Genomic DNA, 13,732 nt, shown 5'->3' on the forward strand with positions numbered 1-13,732 from the left:
TAAATAAATAAATGAAAATTTTGACTTGTGTAACAGTCTATTTGTGCTTAAAACCATTTGTACTTAAGATTATAATATAAGTTTATCTGTAATTAAGACTATAATAAACTTTTATATAAATGGGAGTATTAAAGTATAACGGTGCAGTATCAGACTCTAAATACATAAATAAAGCAAAGGGATTTGAATAGACAGTTTAGGCAAAGAACTGTGCTTGTTAACCTTTTTAGCTTTTTACTTTTTTGAGTAATAAATCACTTTCACACATCAAATTTGACCATACTTGATTTGCCTGAGAAATCCCAAGGGGAAGACGTAGCCCTTAGAGTATCATTTGAAAATTACTCTTTTCCTGCTTGGGAAACCAGGCAAATGCCCCTTTGTTCAGTCTACTTTCAACTCCCACTAGACTCAGAAGAGTTTAGAATTAATGATTAAGGGTCATTGCATCACTCAGATGTTCCAAAGACTATACCTAAGAGATCCCCACTCATCCTTATAAAAATCAATGTTGAAAAAACTTTTTTACTACTAAGTGTAACTTTAGGTTAAGAATATAACCTGAATATAGAATATAAAAGCTGTTGCCCTCACCATGCCCTGGCCTGCCAAGGGCAAGGAATCAACCCAACCAGCTGCCTAAATACAGCTGTTCTGAACTTGTTAAACCTGAATAATGTTTTGTTTAACTGAGACATAAAGTTAGAAAAAAGAAAAACTAAGATTATGTGAGACTCTGAAAAAAAGAACACAATATCAATTTCACAATATCAATTTATTACTGTATAATTCAGTAAAGTGTTTCATCATCAAAGGGATTTTATGAATTTTATCATGGCACCAGATGTAGAAGCTACATTCTGCAGGTCATCTTCCTTCTCACTAAGTGGGACTAATTAAAAGTCCTGCATCCAAATTGCAGAGAAGACTGGCTTATTGAACAGGATATACAGGTAATGTGCATTTGGAGTGTGGGAAGGATTTTGAGGCTGGATTTATGGCTAAGGAGTTAACAAGTAAGGAATAAGACCTTTCCCTTGGCTGAGCTCAGGACTTACTGGGAATGGTCAGGATAAGGAACTGGCTGACCACTCCAGTAAGTCCTATGGATGACCCAAGGTCAGACTAGAGGGTATAAGGCCAAAGCTGGAAGTCATTGGTAAATACTCAATGTTCAAGCAAATAGAGTGTCTTCGTAATCTAGACATAGAGACTCTGAGAAATAGAGGAAGGGACATAAGCACATCTGGCCATGAAGGAGAAATCTGGAGTATGAAGATTAGGACTGTGTCTCAGGATGAAAGTCATAAAGTTACTCTAACTATCTCTATGACAGAGGAATATAAAGGATTGGATATTCTACTCCCGTTTTAAACAGGACCCTGAGTATGAGCAGAGAAAAGTTGGTGAGAGGAGCCTTCCTCCTGTGGGGAGGGAATAACAGCAATGGGTGTTTCCAACAGAATCTAGTCCTACAGGATAAATGCCCCAAGTTTTTTTCCTATACTGCCTAGGAGAGAGATCCAGAATGCTTAGTACTGGTCAGAGTCCTCTCCCCTCGTTGCTGCTCTAGCCAGGATACCCATTCAAGTATTCCCTGGCATTAAACCCTTTCAAGCTTTCCTCTTGCTTACTTTTCTTTTTTCCTTTTTAAAGATTCATTTATTTATTTTAGAGAGAACGAGTAAGAGAGAGTATACAAGGTAAGGGACGGAGGGAGAAGCAGACTCCCCACTGAGCAGGGAGCCCTATGTAGGGCTTGATCCCAGGACTCAGGGATCATGACCTGACCTGAAGGCAGATGTTTAACTGACTGAGCCACCCAGGTGCCCCCTCTTGCTAACTTTTCTAGAGTTTTCAGCCTGTTCCGGGATACACATCCATCCTAGTAATGCTCTTCAGGTGGGCCTAAGGGTCTACACTGAGTCCCAACCACTTTCTCTCCCCCTTATCATCATTTCTGCAGTCCTGCAGCTATGCCTATTAGTGGCAATCACATACCCATCTCTCTAATTGCAAGTGGAGATAGATTCAACACCAAAATAATTCTAAACTTCTAACTTGCCTACCAGCAGAGGTGATGAGCAGAGGAGGAAAGTTACTGGTAATGGTTTCAAAGCGACTTCTTACACATCTCTTGATAAAGGCATGTGAAGTAATACCAGTGACAGCAACATCAGCAGTAACAGCTTTGGTTTTCGAAAGTGCTTCACTGATGTGAGAATATATGACTTTTGCCTAGACTTAAAAACCTCAAATAATAGGAAGGAGGAGGAGGAGAGATGGTAGAAGCATTATTAAGTTAGAAGTAGGTGCTTTTGAAGAACTTTACATATAATTTCATATTTAATCCTAAAAACCCTCTGTGGTACTGTTACTATCTGCCTTTAATGTGCAAGGATATTGAGGTAAAGAGCTTTATGTATCTTGTGTGAAGTGATAGCTTATTAGGATTTGAGGATTTGAACCTAGTTTAATATAGAAACCCACATGGTTAGCCACTCTTTTCTGATGCCCACTTATTCCCTAGGCATCAGCTTTTCAGAACTATCCATGTTTTAACAGCCTGTGGGCTGCACTCTTTCTCAGTACTGAGACTTTGGGTGCTTTTTTATTCAAATTAAATATGTATCAGAAACACATTTCCAAGAGCAATCATACACTTTCTTAAAAAGTTTTGTTAAATTCGCTCAATTTACTATCATTAATGACCCTCATTAAATCACAGTTTATGCTGCCATTGCATTAGTTACATTATACATTCTCTCTTCATATCTATATTCTTCAACAGACAATATTAAGAACAGGGGCCCTATTTTAATAATCTTTTTTTAAGTGGTTGACACAAAACCCAGGTAATAATAGAAAGCAAAATTGTTTACTGGATAACAGTGATATAAAAAGAGAACCAATGCAATCAGAAAGTTCCTTGAATAAAAGACCTTTGGCTCCTATGCTTTTTTATATTACTTCTAGGAGAAGGCCTTTGTAAATGGACTTGGGGAACTACAGCACAATCACAGAGTTTATCCTCCTCGGGCTCTCTGCCAACCCCCACATCCAGGCCGCACTCTTTGTGCTCTTCCTGGGGATTTACTTGCTGACTATAATGGGGAACCTGATGCTGCTGCTGGTGATAAGGGCTGATTTCCACCTCCACACCCCCATGTACTTCTTCCTGAGTCACCTTTCTTTTGTTGATATCTGCTTCTCTTCGGTCACTGTGCCCAAGATGCTGGAGAACCTTCTGTCTCAGAAGAAAACAATATCAGTAGAGGGCTGCCTCACTCAAGTCTTCTTTGTGTTTGTTGCTGCAGGAACTGAAGCCTGTCTGCTTTCTGTAATGGCCTATGACCGCTATGCTGCCATCTGCCACCCTCTGCTCTATGGACAGATCATGAGTAAACAACTGTATATGCAGCTTGCGTGGGGCTCTTGGGGACTAGGCTTTCTGGATGCATTCATCAACATCTTCCTAGCTATGAAGATGGTCTTCTGCAAGACCCAAATCATCCCCCACTTCAGCTGTGAAATGCCCTCTCTCCTCTCACTGTCTTGTTCTGATATCTCCAGAAACCTCATTGCCTTGCTCTGCTCCACTCTTCTGCATGGGCTAGGAACCTTCCTTTTGGTCTTCTTATCCTATGCCCGTATTATCACCACCATCCTGAGCATCAGCTCCACCACAGGCAGAAGCAAGGCCTTCTCCACCTGCTCCTCCCACCTCACTGCAGTGACACTTTACTATGGTTCAGGTTTGCTCCGCAATCTCATGCCAAATTCAGGTTCCCCACTTGAGCTGATCTTTTCTGTGCAGTATACTGTAGTCACTCCCATGCTGAATCCTCTCATCTATAGCCTGAAGAACAAGGAGGTGAAGGCAGCTCTGACAAGAACTTTGGAAAAGTATTTGCAACATATCAGGTGCTGAAACGAAAACAGAAAATGGTGGAGAACTGGAATATATCTGCATACAAAAGGACATTCAGTGAGTTTACAATAGTAAGGTATGCTTACCATGGCAGATGCTGCAATATAAATTAGAAGTCCATTAGAAAATGACAGAAAGGGGGCACCTGGGTGGCTCAGTGGGTTAAAGCCTCTGCCTTCGGCTCGGGGCATGATCCCAGGGTCCTGGGGTCGAGCCCCACATCGGGCTTTCTGCTAGGCAGGGAGCCTGCTTCCCTTCCTCTCTCTCTGCCTCTCTCTCTGCCTCCTTGTGATCTCTCTCTCTCTCTCTGTCAAATAAATAAATAAAATCTTAAAAAAAAAAGAAAAAGAAAATGACAGAAATTATAAAAAAAAGAAAGAAATTATAGGAAGAATGGTTCAATTCCTTTTCAAGGCAAACAAATTATGAAATAACCACCTTAATCTAGAGAGTTTTGTTATTCATATCTGTTCATTTTTCTCATTGCAGAACATTAACCTTAAGCTAGTTAATCTTGGGCTTTCATTTTGTAAAATCACTAGTCTCACTAATCTATCATAACTTGTATTGACTTTTGGGAATACACTTTTGAGAAGAAGGTAGGGTCCTGGATCTATAAGAAAGAAAAGTTATAGATAAGGGTAAATGGCAAGAAAGTTAAAGAATTCCAACTGGATGTCTTTAGAAGACAGGTATGGAAAGCTGAAAGTTCTGCAGGGAAACAATAAACATATTGATGCAGAGCTCAGACTTCCATAATTTCCAAGAACTTTTCTGTATGTTTGGGATGGTGGGCAGATCTCCAGTGTGAGAGGCTGCAAGAAGGCTCTGGGTCTCTAGAAACCTCATTTCTCACATAGTCTTCACTCAGAATTTTATTTTCTACAATTAGCTAATCTTACTCCTGTTCTTTTTCTTATGTAGTGCAGACTATGAGCTCTAGACAAATAATCTGGTCTTGATCTCATCGCAAGTGAATCCTAAACCATCCTTGTCTCCCCTCTTTCAGCTGTGAAACAACTGGTCACTGCTTAGGAACCAGTGGTTTACTGGCTTTAAGGCACTGCATCACTCCCACATAATTCACTTTTACCTATAAAACATAAACTCATTCTCACATTGTTTCTGATTTATTTAATCCATATTTTACAATTATCTAATCCACTGTATTTAAGTAAAAAGGGGCAAAACCAAGTACAAACTATTCACTTAATTCATGTAATATTAGCTTGCACTTTTGGGGTACCTGGGTGACTCAGTCATTTGAGCGTCCAGCTCTTGATTTTGGCTCAGGTCATGATCTCAGGGTTGTGAGAATCCCACATTGAGTTCCAAGCTTGGCATAGAGACTGCTTAAGATTCTATCTCTCCCCCTGCTTTCCTTTCCCTCTCCCCCCATCATGTGTATGCTCTCTCTCTCTCTCCCATTCTTCAAAAAAAAAAAATTAGCTTGCACTTTTCTCAAGCTTCTTTTGAAAACTCATTTTATTCCAGTTGTCAATTATAAAGGCTGTTCCTCCCCATCTGGCCATTTATAACTCACAATAACAGCCTCTTCTCATTTGATACTCCGGAAAACTCTAAATGCATTATCTCCCTCTGCAAACAATAGGGTATTTAAGGCCTTCTTTGGATTCTGGTACCTAAGGTGAAGCACCAGCAGACCCTCCAATGTCAAGCTTCTTAGGGTGAAGGACAGTGAAAAGTCCTGCACCTGAAATGAAGGCTGGTTATAGTCAGTGCACAGATGTCACAGACGGAAAATGATTGAGAGAAAGATACCAACAACTCAGTTAAATTCCCTTTAGAATAAGTAAACTTGATGCCTACAGCGTTACTCTACTGCTTATTTTACTGCCTCAAGGCCTAAAGGATTTTCTTTAGGCCTTAGAGAAACTCTTCTGACCATTCTCTCAAGGATTTTTGTGCTCTTCTGGCCTGCAGAAATTCGAGGATATTGGCATATCCTTTATATTGGCCTTCCCAAGAGACATAAATAACTGGTAGCAGTCCCAGTGTATACCTGAGTGCTTTTTGCTGAAAGGTTGAATTCATAAGAAAATTCTCAATATTAATTTCCCATTTTCACCATTTCCTAAACAGGTCTGAAGTCTCTTCCTATAAGACAGGTAACAAAAAAACAAACAAACAAACAAAGCCAGCAAATATGCCAGATACGGAAGCTTGCAATGTGACAGTTCATGCTAAGTTTTTCAGTTTTACCCTAGTTTCATCATGTTCTTTGCTTTTTTACTTAAAACCTTTGCAATCTATTCTATTATTTTTATCAGTTTATCCTTATGGAAAATATGTCATTTCCATAAGTTGAGCAAACATATACATTCTAATTAAAGAATGATTATGAAATGAATACATACATACTACTCAGCTTAAGAAATTATTCATTTTGCCATCTCTTCTTTACTCCCCAAAACTGCCTGCTACTCTGAACTCGTTAATCATTTTCTTTTGTTTTCTTTGTCTAACTTAGTTTTACCTATTCTGAACTTTAAAAACAGAATTATGATATATGTTTGTTGTGGTTTGCTTCTCTTCATCTATAAGAAGTTACCACCAATCAGAGCCCTGGTTTTGGCACTCAGCTGTTATTTGTCTAAAACTGCTAGCATTGACAGCTGCTTGTTTCAGTAAGGGATTCTATACACTTACGCCTAAGACGGAAGTTTTCAGATTTGGTTCCTAACCAAAACTTTTCTCAGGTTAGGGGTTTAGAGTCCAAATGTACCTTCTGACAAGGCCTACCCTGGAATGTAGAACAGAAATTATGATGTAGATAATCCAGCAGTAAATTTCAATGGTTTAGAAGAATTAACTCATTATTTTACTCTGATATTATAGCAGAATGAGTATATCCAGACACAAAAAGCAGATTGATTGTTGAAAAGGAAGGAAAAATGGAGAGTTGCTGCTTAATGTGTACGAGGGGGTGTTTTGTTTTTTTGTTGGTTTTTTGTTTTTTTTTTTGAGCTGCTGAAAATGTCTTGGCTCTAGAGAGAGGTAGTGGTTACACAGCATTGTGAATATACCAACCAATATTGAATTGTGTACTTTTTAAAAAAGTTTTTATTTAAATTTCAGTTAGTTAACATACAGTGTAATATTAGTTTCAGTTGTACAATTTAGTTATTCAGCATGTCCATACAACACCTGGTGCTCATCACAAGTGCCCTCCTTAATCCCCAGCACCTATTTAACCCATCCCCCACTCACCTCCCCTCTAGTAACCATCAGTTTATTCTCTATAGTCTAGAGTCTGTATCTTGGTTTGCCTTTCTCTCATTTTTTCCCTATGCTCATTTATTTTGTTTCTTAAATTCCACATATGAATGAAATTATCTGGTATTTGTCTTTCTTTGACTGACTTATTTCACTTAGCCTAATATACTCTAGCTTTATCCATGTCATTGCAAATGGCAAGATTTCATTCCTTTTTATGCCTGAGTAATATTCCATTGTGTATATATACGCATCTTCTTTATCCATTCATCAGTCAGTGGACATTTGGTCTGTTTCCACAATTTGGCTATTGTAGATAGCTATAAACATCCAGGGAGCATGTATCCCTTCAAATTAGTATTTTTGTATTCTTTGGATAAGTGCCTAGTTGTACAACTGCTGGATCATAAGGTAGTTCTATTTTCAAAGTTTTGAGGACCCTCCATCCATACTATTTTCCAGAATAGCTGCACCAGTTTGCATTCCTACCAACAGAGTGGGAGGGTTCCCATTTCTCTGCAACCTTGCCAACACCTATTGTTTCTTGTGTTGTAAATTTTAGCCATTCTGACAGGTGTGAGGTAATATCTCACTGTAGTTTTTTTTTAATATTTTATTCATTTATTTGAGAAAGAGAGATCATAAGAGAGAAAGAACACTAGAAGGAGGTAGAGGGAGAAGTAGGCACCCAGCTGAGCAGGGAGGCAGAGGGAGGGTTTGATCCCAGGACCCTGAGATCATCACCTGAGCTGAAGGCAGATGCTTAACCAACTGAGCTGCCTAGGTGCCCCATCTCACTGTAGTTTTGATTCATATTTCCCTGATGATGAATGATGTTAAACATCTTTTCATGTTTCTGTTGGGCATCAGTATATCTTCTTTAGAAAAATGTCTATTCATTTCTTCTGCCTGTTTTTAATTGGATTATTTGTTTTCAGGGTGTAAAGTTTGATAAGTTCTTCATATATTTTGGATACTAACCCTTTATCAGACATGTCATTTGCAATTATCTTCTCCCACTCTGAAGGTTGCCTTTTAGTTTTGTTGATTTTAGTTTAGTTTTGTTGATTGTTTCTTTTGTTGTGCAGAAACTTTATATTCACAAATCAATCAAGGTGGTGCAGCACATTAATAAAAGAAAGGATAAGAACCATATGATACTTTCAACTGATGCAGAAAAAGCATCTGACAAAGTATAACATCCATTCATAATAAAAAAAACTCAACAAAGTAGGATTAGAGGGAATATACCTCAATATAAGAAAGGCTATATGTGGAAATTCCACAGCTAATATCATCCTCAGTGGGAAAAAACCAAGAGCTTTTACTCTATAGTCATGAACAAAACAAGAGATGTCCAATCTCACCACTGTTATTTAAAGTAACACTGGAAGTCCTAGCCACAGTAATTAGATAACAAAAAGAAATAGAACATCCAAATTGGCAAAGAAGTCAAACTTTCCCTATTTGCAGATGATGTGATACTCTATATAGAAAACCCTAAAGATTCCACACAAAAAAATTGCTAGAACTGTTACATGAGTTCAGTAAAGTCACAGATACAAAAACAACATACAGAAATGTGTTGCGTTTCTGTACACTAATAATGAAGCAGCATAAAGAGATGTTAAGGAATCTACCCCATTTATAATTGTACCAAAAACATTAAGATACTAGGAATAAACCTAACCAAATAGGTGAAAGATCTGTACTCTGAAAACTATAAAATACTGATGAAAGAAATTGAAGATGACACAAAGAAATGGAAAGGCTTCTATGCTTATGAATCAGAAGAACAAATATTGTTAAAATATCCATACTACTCAAAGCAATCTACAGATTTAATGCAATCCCTATCAAAATGCCATCAACATTTTTCACAGAGCTAGAACAAATAATCCTAAAATTTGTATGGAACCACAAAAGACTCTGAATAGCAAAAGCAATCTTGAAATAGAAAAACAAAGCTGGAAGTATCACAACTCCAGATTCAAGTTATATTACAAACCAATATGAGACTGGCACAAAAATAGACACGTAGATCAATGGACCAAAATAGAAAACCCAAAAATGGACCCACAACTATATAGTCAACAAATCTTCAACAAAGCAATAAAGAATATCCAATGGAAAAAAGACAGTCTCTACAATAAATGGGGTTAGGAAAACTGGACAGCAACATGCAAAATAATGAAACTGGACCACTTTCTTACAGCATACACAAAAATAAATTCAAAATTGTTGACAGACCTAAATGTGAGATATGAAAGCAAAAATAAACTATTGGGACTTCATCAGAATGGGGCACCTGGGTGGCTCAATTCTGTTCAGGTCATGATTCCTGGACCCTGGGATTGAGCCCCGCATTGGGCTTCCTGCTTGGCTGGGAGCCTGCTTCTCTCTCTTTCTCTGTCCCTCCCCCTGTTCCTGTGCTGTCTCTCAAATAAATAAATAAAATCTTTAAAAAAATGGTTAATTTTATGGTGCATGGATCTTATCTCAAATAACAATATTAATACCTTTAATCTCACAGATGTTTTAGATATCCTGAAACACATGTTTGTAATGAACAATCCTCAATTCTTGCTCAGAAAATTTATTCAGAACATGCACTTTATTTCAAATGCTCCTTTTTGGAAAGAATGCCACAATTTTAAAATAATTTTAGGTAATAATAGTTTGATAAGCATTTTTCTAAACCACTGTTTTCATTTCTGACAATTTTAACTTCCATTTGCCAACAGTGTCCATAATCCCATATTCCATTATTTTTACTTTCCAATGTAATATAAATATACTTTGATAGCCTTTATAATTTTAATAACCACCTAAATTTGCAGACAATTCTGTAAATTATTAAACACTATTCTGAAGTTATATGTATTATTGTAACATATGTAATTATATATATATTATATCTGTAGAAGAATGTATATATGTACATATCCATAAGTCTATATATATGGCAAAAATTGATAGATATGAAGTGAGAAGTTATAGTTGAAGACCAGTAATGAATATTACAAGTAGATAATCAATAAGGAAAAGAGTTGAAAAAAATAAGTAAATAAATTGTAGATAATGCAAGCCAGGTTTCTCACTATCAGAGAAAGTACAAATAACCAAGGAGAGAAGACTATAAATAACTCTGTGCTGCTAAATTTGATTCAAAGAATATCAGTATGAGATCATAATTGTGCTAATATATACATAGATAGAGCCAGAAAATGGATATATGTGCGTACCTGAGTTAGAATGCATATAATCATTTCCTAGCTATATCCACTGAAGGGTCGAGAAGTGGTGACCCCTCAATAGCAATGAGAACACACAGCACACAGATCTTGGGGGCTATTTGTCTGTCATAGTTTTTATTAAATTCCATTTAGTTAACATACATTGTAATATTAGTTTCAGGAGCAAAATTTACAGTATCAGGTGTTGGATGTAAGTGTTGAATCAGATCCTGATTTTTAAATACCATTTTCTAACAAAAGGAAACAAGGCTCCTTGATTCTAGGGCTGGGACAGGAAAACACAAGATGAACCTAGGGCATTTTATAGTGCCAGAAGTAAGATCATGTTTTAAAAAAAAAAGTGATCACAGCATGTCAAAATGACATGGGAGCCAATCTGAAAGAACTCCCAATGCCCACATATGAAACTATTTGAGCAACAAATAAATAGCAATAATATTGGATATCCCCCAGAAAATAATATACATATGCATGAATCTATTCCTTTATAAATAAAGGATTGAATAAATGAATAAATTAGAGATAAGAAACAAATATTACAGGATTCCAAATAATATATGTAAAGAGTCTTACTTCCAGGAGGCAATGCTTTAATTCTCCTTCTTTTTAGTATGGTCTGGACTCAGTGACTCACTTCCAAACAACAGAGTACAGAAAGGGAAAAATAATTACAGGGGACAAGCCTGGCAAATACCATTTTAATCAAGTGATCAAGCATAACATCATCAGTAATAAATCATGTTTTTATTATGTACTCCCTGTTATGATGTGATGTGAAGAGTATTTCACCTTTGTGACGTTCTTCCCAAAATCATTACTTCAGTCTAATCATAAGAAAACATTGGATAAATCAAAATTGAGGAACGGTCAATAAAATACCTAAACAGTATTCTTGAAATTTATCAAAGTTATGATAAACAAGAAAAGACTGAGAAACTCTCATGATTGAAGAAGATAAAGAGATAATGACTAAATGCAGATGGTATCCTGGGTTGTATTCCAAAATAATAAAAAATAAAAGATCAGTGGAGAAAACTGGTGAAATCTCAATAAAGTCAGTAATTTAGGTTATAATATTGTTCTAATATTAATTTCTTAAGAAATGTGCCATGGTTATATAAGATGTCAATATTAGGGAAAGCCAGGTAGAAGCTAGGAAAGAAGGGTATAAAAAAAAAAAACTTGCTGTGCTATCATTTTAATTTTTTACTTACTTAAAATAATTACCAAAAAGTTAGAAAAATGAATCGGTGCAGTTTAGTTTAAGAAACTAAAGAAAATAATTATATTATATTATAGATGCTGGAAAATCCATTAATAAAATTCAACACGGATTCCTGATTTAGAAAATAAAACAAAGAAATTTTTAAAAACTCCCAGGAAACAAGCCGTAGAAAGAAACTCCTGCTACCTCATGGAGAGTATTTAGTAACAAACCTGCAGCTAATATAACACTTTATTGTGAAACATTGAAATATTTTCCCCCAAGAACAAGACTAGAATTATACTAACCCAGTACACTTCAACAATGCACTAGCATTTATATTTAGTTCAGAAGGGCAAGAAAAAAAATCAAAGAGCATAAAAGTGGAAAAAAGGTAAAACCATTTTTAGTTAGCAGATGACATTACTGAGTATGTAGAAAATACAAAGAAACTTAATAACAGAACTACTTAGCAAATTTACCAAAGTCTGAAGGGAGTAGGGTGGGGGATTGGGTGAGCCTGGTGGTGGGTATTAACGAGGGCACGTATTGCATAGAGCACTGGGTGTTGTGCATAAACAATGAATCTTGGAACACTGAAAAAATAAAATTTAAAAAAAAGTGGGAGAAAAAAAGTCCAGGAACACAAAGGCAATATACAAAATATATTTGATGAGGGAATTCTGAAAAAATGGTGGAATAAGATCCTCCTAACATTATTTCCTCTCTAAAGACAAAGAGGACAGGCAAAAACTGTCAGAAGCAGTTTTTTCAAAACTCTGGAATTTACCAAAGGCTTGCAGCAATTCTTGAGACATTTAATGAAGAAAAGTGGCTGAATCTTTTTTTAATTATTCTTATTGTTTTTTATTTCAAGCTGAATGACATAGACAGTCAAATTGATTATATACATCATATCAAGAAAACTTCCAATAACATGCAATATGCTTTTTTTTGCAGGGAGAGTGAAATATATTAAATTACTAACTTTAAGCATTGTAACTAAAATAGATTTTAATTTACAACATTGTAGACAATTAACATTCCCTATTGATCTATTTTGTCCAGTTATTTATTGTAGAAATGCTTCAACTATTCCTTATCAACACAAAGTTTATAATGATCTGTAAAAAAAAAGTCTCACAGGAACAGAGCCAGTAAATTGTAATAAAACCTTTTATAATATCTTTTATAATTTTCTCATTGTACTCCTTCCACACACTGAATCTTTTTAAAAGCAGAGATCGTTGTGGTACGTTATTTGCCCCGCTCTCTTCCCACCCTCCCCCACTCCTCCGTAGATGTGGAAACCAAAGTCTCTCAATCATGGTAAAAATTAACTGACAAGTAACCTCTGGAGAGGGAGGAATGGGGTTGGAGTTCCTTCAAGGACCCCCGCCCCCATTGCCAGAGAACAGTCATCATTTTACCTGTCTGGTGATTCCCTGGAAGATATCACTCTCAAGACTGCAGAGTATGAATAGTATTTTCTCCAAGGAAGTTTGTTGATAAAAAATCAGAGGCAATTAGTCAACATCACACCTGTCTAAGGAAATAGATAAGAGTTGGGAAAAACAATAGGTTAATCTAAAACCTTAAAATAAAAAGCTGGGGAATGAGATGTCCATAGGGGGCTTTGAAAAGCTCCAACATATTCCTTGGAATACCAAGATTCACCTATGTCATGGTCTGTGTGTGTAACCAAGACTGTATGTATGCTCAGGAAATGAATATATCACTAAAGGAATTGACCATTAAGAAAAACATTTTCTTCTTTCAGAAAATTTCCTCTTGTCGGATTTGTCCAGCTTCTGAACATTCAAGGAGGTGGTAGAAGAGGAGCTCTGAAGAGAGATTTTTTTTTAAGATTTTTTATTTATTTATTTGACAGAGAGAGATGACAAGCATGCAGAGAAGCAGTCAGAGAGGCAGGCAGAGAGAGAGGAGGAAGCAGGCTCCCTGCTGAGCAGAGAGCCGGATGCGGGGCTCGATCTGTACAGATTGTCTGGTACAGGCACCACCAGTTATATGCACCTATTGAGCACTTGAAATGTATCTAATGTGAATGAGGAATTAAAATTTTCATTTTATTTAATTTTAATT

The 13,732-nt window shown here is 36.5% G+C and overlaps 1 protein-coding gene across 1 annotated transcript; it reads left to right on the forward strand.

Annotated features, from left to right (window-relative positions):
- Positions 1–2,992: 2,992 nt before the first annotated feature.
- Positions 2,993–3,931, forward strand: LOC122891723 (olfactory receptor 8S1-like). Its single transcript, XM_044227604.1, has one exon. The coding sequence runs from the start codon at positions 2,993–2,995 to the stop codon at positions 3,929–3,931; it is 939 nt and encodes a 312-aa protein (XP_044083539.1).
- Positions 3,932–13,732: the final 9,801 nt, after the last annotated feature.

Source organism: Neovison vison, chromosome 12 (genome assembly GCF_020171115.1).
Source record: "Neovison vison isolate M4711 chromosome 12, ASM_NN_V1, whole genome shotgun sequence".
In the NCBI taxonomy this organism is placed as follows: Eukaryota; Metazoa; Chordata; class Mammalia; order Carnivora; family Mustelidae; genus Neogale; species Neogale vison.

What these genes read in the sequence shown, in the direction of transcription:
- LOC122891723 (XM_044227604.1), top strand. Translation starts at nt 2,993, where the DNA reads ATGGACTTGGGGAACTACAGCACAATCACAGAGTTTATCCTCCTCGGG.